The 16,287-nt window shown below is 39.4% G+C and overlaps 1 protein-coding gene across 1 annotated transcript in view; it reads left to right on the top strand.

The window, feature by feature from the left end:
* PPP1R14C (protein phosphatase 1 regulatory inhibitor subunit 14C) overlaps positions 1 to 16,048 on the top strand; it is a 154,009-nt gene extending 137,961 nt beyond the window's left edge. The window contains exons 2-4 of the mRNA XM_082252535.1: positions 1,452 to 1,535; positions 5,062 to 5,094; positions 13,619 to 16,048. Coding sequence (XP_082108661.1) covers positions 1,452 to 1,535; positions 5,062 to 5,094; positions 13,619 to 13,693 — 192 coding nt within the window. The 3' untranslated portion in view covers positions 13,694 to 16,048. The remainder of the gene's footprint in view (positions 1 to 1,451; positions 1,536 to 5,061; positions 5,095 to 13,618) is intronic.
* The last annotated feature ends 239 nt before the right edge of the window (positions 16,049 to 16,287 follow it).

Raw genomic sequence — 16,287 nt, 5'->3', positions numbered from 1 at the left:
TCCCATAGTTTGTAGACGCTATAACTTTCACAAAAACCAATCATTATACACTTATTGTTTTTTTTGTTTTTTTTTTACCAAAGACATGTAGCAGAATACATTTTTGGACAAAATTTATTAAGATATTAGATTTTTATTTTTCATTATTTATGGGATTTGTTTTATAGCAAAAAGTAAAAAAAATATATATTTTTCAAAATTGTCTTTATAAAATAGGAAATTAAAAACCCAGATGTGATCAAATACCACCAAAAGTAAGGTCTATTTGTGTGAAAAAAAATATTAATTTTGTTTGGGCACAGCATTGCATGACTGCACAATTGTCAGTTAAATTTGCACAGAGTTGAATTGCAACAAATGGCCTGGTCATGAGGGGGGTAAAATTTTCCTTAGCTGAAGTGGTTAGGTATTCACAAAAGAAAAAATAGAGACCGGCATGGAACCCCCCGTTGCACTTGACCGGCGGGCAGGATGATGTGACCCCCTAGCTGTGCCCAGTGCATTTCGTAACACACTTCATCAGGGGTCGTATGACTAAGATTACATAGTAAGCAACCTCTTCTTTGGATTGCTCCATTTATCAACACTTGCCAGCTTCTAGCAAGTAGTTAGCGTGTGTAATAGTGAATCATGTAAGCTACCTATAGGCATAAAATATGAAGTTGCACAGTGGTTTAAAAAGAGACCATTTAGACAAAAGATCCTTCGTAAATTATGTTTCCAGAAAATCAGAAGGTATTACCCATCTTCCATTGGATAAGCCATTTTTCCACATAACTTTTTTTGCATTTTAAAATACTTGAAGGATCATGTAAATAACACAAGTGCGTTTCCCATATCTTAAAGCACTAGTTTAATGTTTTCTAGCACAGTCACATGTCTGTTTACTTTACAATCATTGATGTTTGTGGCATGATCTTTTAAAATTGTTCATACAAAAGACAGGTCTAAAGTCTGATGAACACTTTCGTATGCCTGTGAGTAGCTTGATAGCCCATTCAGACTAGCGCGACACGACTTTGGGGGGCGACCTGTGAAGTCGCGTGCACCGCTGTGCACCGCGACTTCGGCGCGACTTGCAGAGACTTCACATAATGGAAGTCTATGCAAGTCGCCTCCAGGTCGCCCCAAAGTAGTACAGGACCCTTTTTCTAAGTCGGAGCGACTTGTGTCGCTCCTATTAGAACGGGTCCTGTGCTAATCAATGGACCGCGACCAAGCGCGACTTGTCAGGCTGACAAGTCGCCTGACAAGTTGCGCTAATGTGAATGGGCTCTTAATTTTACATAGGGTTCTTTATGTTACTGTGTTAATAATACACTAGCAAATACTGATATTGAATGAAAAAAAAAAAAGATAATAGTTTATCTATGATAGATGCAAGTATGAAATTGAACAGTAATTCAGTTTATTGGTTAGGGTATTTAAAATCATTTTTTTTTTCTTTGTAGGAAGAAGAAATGCCGGATGTAGAAATAGACATAGATGATCTTCTAGATGCATCCAGTGAAGAAGAACGAGTTATCAAACTACGGGTACATAAATGTCATTATAAACTACAGTACTGCTACTAGAACAGTAAAGCTGGTCCTAGCTGGAATGTGATGCTTCTAATTGTGATCATTATTTACAGATATTGGTTCATTTCTGCTAGAGAGCAATAACAAGCACATCATACAGTAAAGGGTACTAGTTAATAATACCCAAGGATGATTTCCAGCCTATAAAGTTCTTAAGTATCAAAAATCTGCTTGTCCATTTTTAGAGAGATATCTGTCTAAATGGAAAAAAAGAGAGAGTTAGGTGAGGAGCAGGTCCAATATACGGTCAAGCCAAAAGGCTGGAGGGATAATCGGGCCGCACCTCGCCAGAAGCATGGGACTTTAGAGGCATAGATTAAATGGTGGCAAAAAATTCCCAAACAAGGACCATAATATAATATAATATATAAAAGATCGATTTTATTACAAATACAATTTGCTTATAAAAACATAGAAAAACAGAGCTATACATTTCCAAATAGGGTAAATGAATCAGAAGTAGTAATGTGGATCACATAGGCCCAACATGTTTCGCCGAGGTATAGATCCTCATAAATTGGCCTTTTCAGGGACCAGAAATATGTAACCCCTCTACTGATTCATTTTGTTTTAAATAAGGGATGACATCTGTTGGAAATAACAGCTGGTGCGAAGCATAGCATAGCAATGATACGGCAATGGTCAGAAAGAAAACTGGCACGAAGCCGGGAACTCCCCAATAGGTGAGCACTGGACCGGACCACAGCCCAAGGCAGAGATGCAATGTCCAGGGGGAGAAATAAAGGATTAAATCCAATTTCCTGATTGCATAACGGTCCCTGCATATTATTCCGTGGCTAAGGTATCCACCCTGGTCCTCCGTGCAGAGGGAGCCATGTCCCGCTATCTGTCTAAATATGGGCAAACTTTTTTGGTAAAAAAGATACAGAAGTGGGAATTCATTCTGGGTGTGTTAGGTGTTCTAAATACAGGAAAAGCTCAGGTATGTGAAATAGATACCAAAAGAAAAAGGCTGAGCCTGTACTAGGAAAAAAAGCTTGTCTTATCCTACTTTAGTTAGTCCTCGTCAACATTAAAGCCCAATTCAGCTTTTATTTTAATATAGCTATACTGTATATTTCTTAGCTAAATACATTCAAGGTGTAACAAAGTCATACAGTTTGCTTTCTTTAAAAAAAAAAACAAAAAAACTGACTCTTCCAGCACACAGTAGAGAAAGACCCTTGCTCTCTGCATGGAAGCAGTGATCTCTTTGCAGAGGTCTGACACATCCCCTGCTGAGTCTGAACCAGCACTGTCCAATCAGCAGAGAGCATAAGCTTTGTTGACTGCAGGGCAATGGGTCTGACTGAGTAGAGGGCATGTCAGACCACTGCAGTGAGACTGCTGCTCCTCCACAGAAACCATATATATAAAAATAGAAGATACTGAAAAAAGAGTAGTATGTAAAATGTTTGTAATTGTCTTTGCTCCAGATTAGTTAGCTGAAGATATGTTAAGCTGGGTATACACAGTCAGGTTTTTTTTTTTTGTTCAGTACAGTGGGTTGAACCGAAAAAAACAGATCCACGCATCAATACAACGATCTGTGATGCAGGGATATTTCCCGCTGAACTGCTGTATTCTAATGGGGGGGGGGGCTGCTCGGGCTCCCCCCTTCAGAATACTCATATCAACCCCTGCAGCCAGCGGCATGATCGGATCCTGGTTTTCCAGTAAGACCATTCTTTAGAAGCAGATCAGTAGACTGGCTTCTGTTGAACAGACAGGAGTACACACATCCCGAAATATGGCTGGTTCCTACTGAACTGGATGAATTTAGGTACATGTGTACTGAGTGGCTTTACAGAAGGGTTAATTTGGAAATTCCATGTAAATGTGATTGAAAATAAAACCTAATGCTGAATAGACTGTTTTGCATCCAGAAATTGCAGTTTCCAATAAACTTTGAGAGTTGGAGGAACATGTCCCAGAATAAGTAGCTGCCTGCATCTTTTCATGTACTTTATATAAACAATTCTACTCTAGCTAGTACTACTACTACATTGTGCTGTTAAAGCAGTGTTTCTGAGTATTTGACTGGTCCCGTTCACATATTGTGTACCGGAAATGCGGGTTACAGTTTGCGATTTTAAGAGCATGATTCACGCTCGTTTTCACACGTTTTTGTTACACGACAATCTCTAAAAAGTCGCACCATGTTTTGGATATTGTTTAGGATGAATTGCACCCGAACCCACGTTGCATGCTTTTGCCACAATTTGAAATTGCGGGTAAAATTGCGCTGATTCTGCCCACAATTCCTAATCGCCGGAAAAGCTGAGGTTTAGGCATAGAGAGTTTTACATAGTTACATTGGTTCAGCTTGAACCCAATGTAATTATGTTTGTGCCAGAACTCTGGGATCCCCCTTTCCTTTAGCCAAACAATTTTGCCAAAAATGTTACTTTAGGGTTTGTTCATACTTGCTTTGATCTCTGAATAGTGATCTTCATTTAGATCACTCTTCAGAGAGCATTTGACAGGTGGCGTGTAGGCATTGTATGTACATTACAAATGGTTGCAGGGTGCTTTTAGAGCAGCCCCATTCATGTGGGTGGGTTGCTCTTAGTGCCCATCAAAAGGGACGGGTATAATTCCTGCTGTGACCTCGAACTAAAGCCGTGGCATGTGTACACCTCTGGCCACTGTTTCTGCAGCTAAATGGGTTAAAGTTTGGGGGTGAGTTAAAAACACAGCTCAGCCGCAGGATTTTACCACCCACCCAACCGCTAATGTGAAAAAGCCCATAATAGCATGCTAAAGCCAAAATAAGGTTTTAGCCACATATTTTTTTTAAACAGAGTAGCTAATTAACTGCATCCACTTTTTGGGTTTTAGCTATGTCACGATAAACTTTGAGACTCCGCGATATGGATTATCCCATTTATTTTGTATCAGTCAGCAAGAAAATAGCCTAAACTGACACTTTTACGATTGGGTTGTTCTTTCGGCTTGGTTCACATTGGTGCGTTGGATGACATTGCATGTGATTCGCACCACACTGCTGTGAAAACCACATTCGGTGTCTGTGTGATGCGAATTCAGCCATACAGATTGTATGGCTGAATTCACATCGCATTCAGACTAAATTCGTGCAGGACCTTTTTTTCGGATTGAATCGGATTGTATAGGTGTTTACACCTATGGAATCCGATTCCTGTCCAAATTGACAGTTCGCACTGCCAAAATCGAACCAATCTGGGGGTGTCATTAACTTTGTATGGACACTCCCAGCGGTTTGCATATGGCAGTGTGAACTGCCTGCGAGTTGGGAACCCGCAGTGGATTCGCAGGGTTTCCCGCATCGCACCAATGAGAACCGAGCCTTAAGGAGCATACGTTTTATATTTTCATGGGACGTAGACATATTTGTTTATTGTTATTTTTATTAATACATTAATACAGTATGTATGTAAACTCTTATTATTTATGTTTTATTATATATTAGTATTAAAATTGTTTATTGTATTACTTTTAGGAATCATTAGTAGGATGCTACAAACCAACAGAGGTAAGTTTTTGTCTTTTTCTCAGACATGTTCAGCTGTAAATAATAGTACCATATATCATTCACATCAATTACAATATACATGTGATTTAGTCTTTGAAGAGCTCTGGGGATGTGGAAGAGGACTGTTGTCTAGAATAGTATGCAGGGAACTTCAGCATATTGTCTTTTTGCTGCACATTCATCTGTATAGAAAGATTTCTTTAACATTTTAGGAGGGTTCTTTTCACATTCAGGATGTAGGAGTGACAACAGGTAGGAAGGTGGTCAGTACAGGACCTTTAGATAACCAAGTCAAGAGCACAGGAAAATAAATTAAGTCACATGTAGATGTAGCCCCATCATTTTCCCTCACCTAACGTGTTTGAATTGAATAGATTTCCCCTTTATTCTTTTGCTACAGCAGTGATTTACTACTAGTGTATTTCTGATAGCCCAAACAGTGATGATTAACATGCTGACTACTAGCAATTTTGTAATTTGAAAATTAAGCAGTTGAAAATATAATACTGCTTTCTCCTTCTATGCATATGAAGTGCAGAGTCAAATACACCGTCCTTCAATAGCCTGGTGTTTTGCATGTTACATATCTATATAACAAATGGTGTACTTAACAAAATGCGTGGTGCCTGGAGTTTCACTGGTATTAAAAAGCTAAGAAAGGTCCCAGTGCTTCATTATTATTGTCTTAGAGTCTTCCTAAAGCTGGTAATACAACCTTTACAACCTGACTATATCATTTCCTTTTAGATCTATTTATATCTATGTCAGTTAACCATAGTCCCATGGAACACTAGGATTCCTCCAGAAGTTGCTAGGGGTTTCTTGAGCTGTGGCTAATTGACCTTCCATCTGAAGCGCCTTCATAGTTCCAGGTCTATTGACACTTGGCAGAGCCAGTACTGTGATTCCAATAATCTTTTTAATTCTCTGTAAAGGTACTGTAAGGGGGCATTCTTCCCACTCACCACCACTTTATAGGACATTTTCCTAATGACCCCCAATGGACTATTGTTAGCAGAAATTACCTGATACCCGAAAAACATTTCAGGGGTTTCTCTGGGGTTTATGTACTAACCAGATTTTACCCCAGTCCCTCAGCTTCAAAAGGTGCTTTTACACTGCATGGAACCGAACGGTTCGGCACGCTTTTGTGCTTTTCCACTGCTGGTATCACATGGTATAGTGTAGGAACGGTTCGGAATGGTACGGTACAGCGGCGCTTTTCCATTGCATGGAACCGAATGGTACGGCTTTGAAAAAACAGTACCTACTCGATTGTGGTTCCAACAGGTACCAAACTGGTACCATATCCCACAATCCTTTGCATGCAGTCACTACTTGCCACTAATTGGTCAGAGAATCCCGCCCACCCCGTTGTTATCCCACCCACTTAACTTTAGTACTACTTTAGTGGAAAAGCAAACCATACCGTACCGTACCGAACCGTTCCAACACCGTACCATGCGGTACCAGCAGTGGAAAAGCAAACCGGGCCAAGCAGGGCTGAGTAGAGCCAGTGGAAAAGTGCCAAAAGGGTCAGTGAGATCTCACTCCCATTTCTGAACAAATGAAATAGCTGAGTGTGGGGTCATTTAGCTTAGGGTACAAAAGCGATATGCAGATGTACATGTACAAAGACCAATATTTGTAAGTGGGAACTCAGGGTTTTTTTCTACAGTATCTGATCCAATGTTGGACTTGAGGATAGTGGAAATATTCGGTGTTGGGCACTTTCTGATGTTGTGATGTTGTGTAGGTAGGGAAAGTGCATGGGGTCAGGAAATTGTGTAGGTGAGTGAAGCCACAAGTAATCCATTAGACAAAGGGCCTTGACTGTTCCATACCTGGGGGAAACAGTGGGTTATTAACTATTGGCAATAGGGGTAACAATGAGGATATTAACATCGTTTTTCTTTCTTTTATCTGTTGTGTTTCTTTTAAGGGCTGATCATATTCAATGTACGCTGTTTAGCAGGAGTAAACAGCCACTCTGCCCACAGATGTTCCTGTCTGTATGCACACTAGAAAAAAGTGGGGTGATGTGTGTTTTGTATCCTGTCCTGATTTTTTTTTTTAAAGTTATACTAAAGTCTCATTTTTTTTTTTTTAATTTGCTTAAAAATAACAAATGTTCTACTTACCTGCTCTGTGCAATGGTTTTGCACAGAGTAGTCCAGATCCCCCTCCTTCTCGGGTCTGGCACTCCTGACGAGTGTCCCCACAGCAAGCAGCTTGCTATGGGGGCACCCGAGCTGAGCCGCAGCTCCATTCAGACACATAGCCCTGGCTAGGCCCTGCCCCTTCTCTCTCCTCAGTGGCGCTCCACCACTGTCTCCAGCTAATGAGTAGGAAAGTCCCAGGCACCCAAGTCTCTCCTGCAACATCGCTGGATAGAGATGGGCTCAGGTAAGTATTAGGGGAGCTGCTGCACATAGAATGCATTAAGATAAAAAAAAAAAAACTACTGACTTTACAATCACTTTTAGCTGGCCATGCATGGATCACATTTTTTCATTCAACCAGCTGGTAGACATTCAGTGTAGATAGGGGAATCCTCCCCATTGCGTCATTGTATTCTGACAGCACTGAGACTCCCTCACTGTCAGAATACACAGATCAGCAGTGCATGGCTCGAAATTCAAGTGGTACCTGGTGAACAGGCCAAATTCCAATCTATTTATGGCCAGCTTAAGTTACAGGAAGCAGCTAGGCAGCCACAAGGAGAATGTGCCTAATGAGATTGCTGAAATCTGGCTTTACACCCCATGTCTATCCTGACAGATTTCCGCAGTCTCATTAGGCACCTTCTAGTGGCAGGAACTGGTTTACTTTAAATATGTAAATTCTGAGGCTGTCATCCTTATCCTTCTTTCACTATCTGGTGAATGACTGGCCTGTAAAAAGTATGCAGATGCAGTCTAAAGAATAGTACACACGATAAGAAAAGAAAAAAATCTGATTGTTAGTACACAGCTTTCTAGAGCTTATCACGACAGTTCATGAAAAAATTATCCGAAGGAACAAGCACAAAACCTTTTTCTCATAAGATAACAGAACAAACTATTTTAGTTTAATGAGTACAGTATTTGTTTGTAAAAAATCGAGTGACCAAGACCACGCATGCTCAGAAATGAAAGAATACAATACAATACATTACATTATCGCTGGAAGTTGTATTCTGTCTTATGAGAATTTCTGTAACTAGTAACCTATTTTGTTTTTAATCTGAGACTAGCATGCAAAATAAAAAATAGAAGATCATTCGTCTGATATTCTCATTGTGTGTACCAGGCTTTGGTTTCACTGGCTGCATTATTTATGATTAGTGACTCTTTAAGCAGCAAATTCAGAACCAACATGACAGTCTTGGAGTCTGCATCTTTAAAAACAAAGCCAGCAATGGCAGTTTTCAAATTGTATCCTAACACTTTCTTTCAATTAAAAAAAATACATTTGTTATTCAAAAAAAATAAAGCTATATTAAGTATTAACAACTTGTTTGAGAATTCTGATATTTAAACCCTATGCTGCAAACATACTGGCACTGTAATTTAAAATAAGAAATGCTATGCTGGAGGAGTAGTTATAGCTACTGTCAATAACAATCCATAAAATGATTCTCCGATTGAGTTGAGCAACCAACTGATATTTTTTTTATTGCTCTAATTATTTTTGCCAGTGTGTAATATACAAATCACATTGAATTACAGAACATTATGCAGTTGGTTACATCACAAACAGAGCATGGGCTCTTAATCTCTTCGATACAAGAGTCATTTTTAATTTATTTTATCTACATTTTTTTAGGGCTAGAAAATACCAAAATACTGAAAACAATTACATGTTTTCTTAAAGCAGAGGCCTTGTAAAATAAAATGGTGGCAGTTGCAAATTTATGTCACAGGATAGTTGCACAATTGTTTATCAAATTTATATGGAATGGCAGGAAGGAGTGACTTGCCTACCCAACTTAAATAATACCTTTAACTAATACATAAAGCAACACAGACAAATAGTTTGGAAATAATAAGGCGGCGGCCGTTTATTACTGGTTTAACAAAATACTAATAAAAATACCAAAATATACATAACATTACAAACCACAACCCAGTCATGAACAACTCGGGTTGTACAATAAATATAATAAGATAAATAAAACCATCCTTTAAAACATACCACTCCTTGTCCCCCTCTGCAATGCAGAGGTGACCCAACCAGATAATAATTATAGCCGCGACAAACCAATGGGGAGGGAGGGAGGGGAACGCTGGGATGAGATATCCTGAAGATTGAGCTCTCTAGACACTTAAATAGCCCCCAAATCAGCTTTTGGCAGGCACTTAGAGCGGGAATAAAAAGCGGGAAGGTACCCCATTTGTCAATAATTATAGAGGTGGCCAGAAACTACCCAGATACTCAGCCTAAGCTCCCCAGATACCAAAAAAAGCAGGATATTTGAGCGGGAAGGGGGGCCCAGGGAAGCTAGAAGTCAATCCCTCAGTATCAGTAATAGTGATAAAATGGCTGAAATCTAACTAATAAATTTAACCTTAAAGTGGGGCTGAAGTAGCCCCTCTTTCTCATATTTTCAGGGGAAAAAATAATTTGAGTGCACATAGACAGAATATATATAACCACTTGTTGCCAAGCTATAAAAGATGAGGTAATATTAAGGTTAAGAATGAGTAAATAATAATCAAAGATGTCAAGCCCTAAAATTGTGTGCACCCGTGAAATGGCAAAAAACGTCTACCCCAAATTGTCCAAAAGCGATGCTTTAATCCTTTTCATTGACATATGCCATACGTCAGCAGCACCGGGAAGTTTTACACACACTCCAAACTGTAGGCTGTCAGATGGAAGTGTTCAGGCAGCTGTACAGCAGTCCGATAGCTTCCACACATCCCAGCAATAGTCCCTCCCCCCTTCCTTTCCCCCCTGCACTCTATTAGCTACAATAAACACTAAGGAGAACATGTCTAGAAAAAAAAAAAGCATCAGAAGGGGAATTTTTGTCCTTTATGTAATGAAAAATTAATTTTAGTGGGAAAAAAAAGGTAAAAAAAAAAAATGCACCTAAGCACTTAAACTTCCCTCTCGCCCAACAAATATATATTTTGAGCCCCACATACAGGAACATACGAATATAAGCACCGGTCAGGGGCATTTTCACACAAAAGCATCAACTGCAGTACATATTGCATATCACTGCACATGCCGGAATGAGAGCAATAATTCTTGGCCAATATTCATCCTTAACTCTAAACTGATAATATTTAGGGGCATTTAAGAGGTCCCCTTTGGAAAATTTGGGGTACCAAAGTTTGTTGCTGTTTCAAGGGTATAGGCAATTTTAAAGCTTGTATCCTTTTACACAGAACAACCTCAAATTTTATAATTTCCCAAAAAATGTATTTTGCTTTTGTGTGCCCTAAAAATACCTGTTAGTGTATTTTTTTTTTACTAAAGTTTGTGCTTACTGAAGTGTTGCAATAATATTCTGTGATATACAAAGTTGGAACCATCACTTTTCCTTTTTCCAGGGTGTCTGCTTTTAGAAAATATAAACTGTTTTGGGGTTTTAAGTAACCTCCAGGACTAAAATTATTTTAAAACGTGTGCACAGAAACTGCTCTGGCAGTGAAAGAGTTAGAAGCCTTTCTATGTCACCAAGTTTGGGCTAACAGTAAATTATGGCCCTAGTATTATTGCTCTCACTCCAATCTTCGCAGAGTGCCCAGGGCAACAGGGTTGCTTTCACTTTTTTTTTTTTTTAACAAATTTTAACACCCTTTTTTTAATTTAACCTTATTGCTATCACACAGGCTAACAAGCCCCCTATGTGTTGGCATTGGCAGGTGAAAGGTTCTCTTTATGGAGACCTCAAGGGTCTATTAGACCCCTAATGTCTCCTGTGCCTTCTGCTGCAGCAGAAGTTCGCTTGATTGGCCACATTTCAGTCGGGATTCTGAGAGCTCTGAACCTGGAAATGCTCAGAGGTGAGCGCTTCCAGGTTTATTGATTGCAGAACAGATCTGGGCATGCATTTCCTCAATCTGACATCCTGACAGCATTTACCCCATGGTCCTAGGCTTCCCAGAGGAGGTAGAAGTGGGAAAGCTTCCGAAACCACAGCTGGGGGACCTACTAAACAAAAAAAAATTATTTGTTTAGCAGCCCTGAGCTTAATTTAACTTCTTGTTTATCAGGAGGTTTATTAACATACAGTGGTAGACAAGCGGTTAAACACAATATACATAGAACCACTTGTGTTTATCACCTCTGTTCTATTTATATAGTGGAATGTGAAGAAGCTCACGGAAAAGAACTGGAATAATTCAGTTTACAGTGCAACAACTCTTTATGTTATCAAAAGTGATAAAACACAAACCCTTCCTGCAACACAGAAATCAAAGATATAAAGAATGCATTCCTAACAGCTTTCAGATAGAAACTTCATAAAGCTGGCACACCTAAAATCATATTGATTTTAAAAGCCATATCAAAAGAAAAGCTGTAATTACTATAGTCCTGAGTTCATGCGTCTGAAAATGGTGCAAAGAAAACTAGAGCAGCTGCTCACAGTAACCAGGCTCCTTGCTTCATTAGAAAGATGAAAGTGGAGGCTGTGGGTTATTCGGTCTGTCTGTGTGTAAAAGTATGCTTTTGGTGTAGCAAATTTTTCCAGGGACCGGGGGATTCATGTGAGTCTCCCAACCCCCTTTATATTGGTGTCCACAGTTCCCCCTTTCAAGCAGTCCAACAGTTCCAATGGGAATCTAATGATTACAGTGCAGTCCCTTTATATCACATTGTCCCTAGCAATCGCGCCCCCCCCCCCATCACAGTGCCCCTTGCAGTCACTGCCCCCCATCACAGTCCTTCTTGCAGTCCTGTCCTGTCCCCTCATCACAGTCCCCCTTGCAGTCATGTCCTGCCCCCCCATCACAGTCCTCCATGCAGTCCTGCCCCCCCTCCCCCATCACAGTGCCTCTTCCAGTCATGTCTCCCCCCCCCCCCCTTTCCTCTTTACCAAACAATGCTCCTTCCAATGCTTCCAATCTGCCTCCCCTGCAGTCTCACCTTTGGCAGGGCGGAGGCAGTTATGAGCCTGTGTCTATTCTCCTACCCGGCCTCCGATGTCATCCTGTCAGCAGGGCAGGGGACGGGAGGAGCTCAGATCGAGATGGAAGGCAGGAGCTGCCAAAACTTTTCATGGTAACAAGCAGGTGATTACCCGCTTGTTAATATGAAAAGTCTCCCACTATGTGCCGATCTGCAGCTCCAGGGAGACCTGGGAGAATAGACACAGGCTGCTAAGTGCCGGTTCACACTAGTACGACTTGTCAGCCTGACAAGTCGCGGTCCGTTGTGTAATACACAAACAGTTCTAATAGGAGCGACACAAGTCGCTCCGACTTAGAAAAAGGTTCCTGTACTACTTCGGGGCGACCTGGAGAGACTTGCATAGACATTCATTTTATGAAGTCCGTGCAAGTCGCGCCGAAGTCGTGCTGCACGCGACTTCACAGGTCGCCCCCTAAGTCGGATCTCCATAGTGTGAACCGGCTCTAAATGGCATGGCCACGGTCCGTGACAGGACTCACGGGTTTGCTTTCGCCACTTACCTCCTGCTGTGCGGTGACCCACTTATTAACAGGCCTCAGGCCAGTACCAGCCCCGGGGGGTTGGGGACCCCTGCTTTATAGGAAAACAAATTAAATCCAAGAACAAAAATATAATATATTGCAGCTTTCTGGTCCCTAGATGTGGTGTCTGAATTCGTTTTTTGAAGCTAAAAACATTTTCATCAAGTACAGAAAATACCTGTACCTTGCAAGAAATGCAGTGTCCTTGTAACACCCTTTGAGCTGAACTGAAAGAAAACAAAAATCTTACCTTTCTTTTGTAAACTACTAAGCTCCCCATCCCCCATGTAATGGAGATGAACAAAGGCAGATATATTTGAAGTCCAGGTTGGACGGCAGCCATGGCTTCCTCCATAGATACAGTGGAGGGGCAAGCATAGCCACCCTAAGGCAGGAATTGTGTTATTTACAGGATTACTAGGTGAAAACAAGATGGGAAAAAACTGAAAAAAAAGAAAACGAATGCAGCTACCACATATAAGGACTGGCAGGCAGCAATATTACCGTAAATATTTTTTTGTTTTGGGGTTTAGGTACATTTTAACCACTCACATGGTAGTTGCTCAGTAATAGCAGGGGACTATAAATAGAAGAAGAAAAAATTTGACTGGACCTTATTTTAACATGCCCTGAAATCCCTTCTTTAAACAAAAACACTCCCAAGCCCTGTATCAGATCTTAATTTTAATTATTTTTATTAATAATTTATTCATTTTATTTGCTTTAAAATCTCCTTTTCCCCCAAGCCTTTCAGACATTCTAATTTTGATGGCGTCTGAAATATTTCTTGTTTCGTATTACCACTAGTAGGATAAAATGATATGCATGTTATTGGTTCTTGGGCTCTATTTGATTTACTTGCTTTTGCTTTTCAGGAATTTATTAGTCAGCTTTTGTCTCGAATACAAGGCATGAGGAAGCTGAATCCCCCTCAGAAGAAGGATATATGAACCCGCCATGATTTTCCCAGCTTGAAGTGATTCAGCAACAGCATCTGACTACAGGGCTCAAAAAAGATCTAAAAAAAATCTACATATTGCTGTTTCATGGAGGGTGGGGTGGTATATGGCTGTAGCTCTTAACATAATACTCAATTTGTTATTGTGGTAGTTAAATAAAGGTTTTTTTTTATTTTTTAAGTTATTTGGGGCTAAGCTTTAGGTAATAGAGGTAAAATAAATGCCATAAAATGTAAGCACTAAGAAAGGTGTGTCATTAATAAGTTGTTAGCCCAGTAGGCACGTCTAAGAATGTGCTGTTAAATAAACAGGAATATATTCAGAACCTCAATTTGAAGCAATGGGTTATACCCAATGTTGCTCCATTTTAATAGATACATTTTTGCACATAGTTTAGAACTTGAACAAGACTTTCTGTATATAATGCCTTTGTTTTACCAATGGCCATCTTTGGAAAGATTGCACAACAAACAATTATTATGCACTATTGCAGAAGTCAATCAAATACACTTTGGACACTATAATATTATACCTTAATTGACCTTTGAATTTATTATTCTAATTCTATGCAGGCATGTCCCAAGGTAAACTAATAAGGTAAAATATGAACAATCCTTTTAAAGCATAATGTTTTTTAATAATGTTACATAGGGGCTTAGTGTGATTATCATTTATTCATATGGCCATTTGGATGCACTGGTAAAGTGTTTTCTAAATTGTGCCACTATTTTCCCCATATATCCTAACAGGTGTTAATTAGAAATATTTAGAAAGTACCCCATTCATTATTTTACCTGCGTGCCTAAGAAGAAAATATAACAAGTACACATTTAGTGTGCATAAAGACCAGCTTGGGAATTACTAATCTAATATTTTATAAGCTTCCCTGGAGCAGGTGACAAAAAATATTAAAAACACTCTACTGGGTATACTACCACTCAGTATTTCCTACTGATTTTTATTCTTGTAGTTTAAATGACTAGTCTACCCAAAACCAGTGTTTTAGGTTTTGATAGGTACTGTAGAGACCTTCTATCCAATATCCACGTATTTCTTTTGGGGACTTCACTGGGGAGATCTGTGTGCTTTAGTTACAAAAGCTGCACACCTGCCGTAGTCTTCATACAGCCTTCTTACTCTCCTGGTCCTCTTGGACAACCAATATATTTTAATTACGGAGAATGCAATAGGATAAGTGAAACTCCCCATTAAGGTGGATAGGAACTCCAAAGTTCTAAGGTGGAGCAAGGAACTAGGATTTCTTTGTTGGAAATGAAAAAGATATAAAAAGTCAACAAGTGATTTTGAAATAAATAAAACATCACTCTTGGGTGGTCTGGCCATTTAATATTTAAATTGCATTGTCTGTCACATTTTTATTTTTCTGTGGTTGAAAATATCATCGTAAAAATATTTTTGTGTGCCAAAGGAGTGCTTTTTATTTTCAGTCTTTTGCAGTGGCAAAAAAATTACCAGCACTTTAGCAACCTTCTCTAAAATGACGATGAAGAAGGTATATTAAAAATGTAAGTATTTGTTTAATGCCATCAGTCCCAATATAGTCTTTGAGTTGGTGATGATTCATACAACAGTGTAAAGACACTGCAATTAAAATTAGCTCGTCAAGTTAAAATAACGCTTTTATGGTTCTGCCAAAGTAAGAATGAAATGATTTTTATAGCAATATTTGCAAGGTTGACCCATAGTGAAACTTTTTCCTTTGTGTGAGTGTGTGAATTGGTAGTAGTTTGATTTTTTTCATATAGGAATTTCGCACAGCAGCCAATGGCTATTAAGAATTCTGTGTAAATGGTGCTCTTCTTTTCAACAGACTACATTAGAACTTTCATTTTCTTTGGCAAGCTCTTTTTTTGTTTTTATTTTATATTGTTAACTGATTTTATTTACAAGATATTTGCTGAAATAAAAAACTTGAGAAGTTGGTTTTGATTGCACTTTCATTTTGTCCATTAGATAGTAAAATGTTTAAAAACAAAATTTCCCTGTGGTAATTCCTCATGAAACTTTGAATCTTTCTTCACCTGACTACTGGGGATACCAAAGGGTTCCATTGCCATTTGGGAAAACAAATGTAGTATGACTTGGAGCTTGTTCGATTTGGGCATATCTGGATGACCTACCTGATTAGATCTATATACTGTATGTTTAAACCATTTGTCAAAGGTGTTTTTTCACTGTCGGTTGTAAGAACTGATCAAGATTTCCCACTTCGAAACTTTTATTTACTCTCAGTAACCTAGCATGGCCCAAGTATACAGTATGACTAAGCATTATACAAGTGAAATATTTTAGAGGAGGAAACTTTAGCACACTATGCTAGGTTGCTGAGCATAAACTTTTTGAAGTTTTGAATTGGTAATTGTGACAGAAGCAGATATCAGAACCCTGCCCTCCTCACCAACTCGTGACAAAGGAATGGCCAATCCCACACCGTGCTGTCACTTGCTTAACAATGCCACTCTTAGCTGCACATTTCACAAAGATTTTTCAGCTTATGGGACCACAAACTAGGTGCCAGCAGCGTGAGAGTGATTGTCACTGGACTACGTTATTTAACCAATTAA

Source organism: Pelophylax lessonae (genome assembly GCF_965119305.1).
Source record: "Pelophylax lessonae genome assembly, chromosome: 3".
NCBI classification, from domain to species: Eukaryota; Metazoa; Chordata; class Amphibia; order Anura; family Ranidae; genus Pelophylax; species Pelophylax lessonae.
The sequence above is the reverse complement of the archived record's forward strand: the minus strand, read 5'-3'. Positions and strand labels throughout refer to the sequence as shown.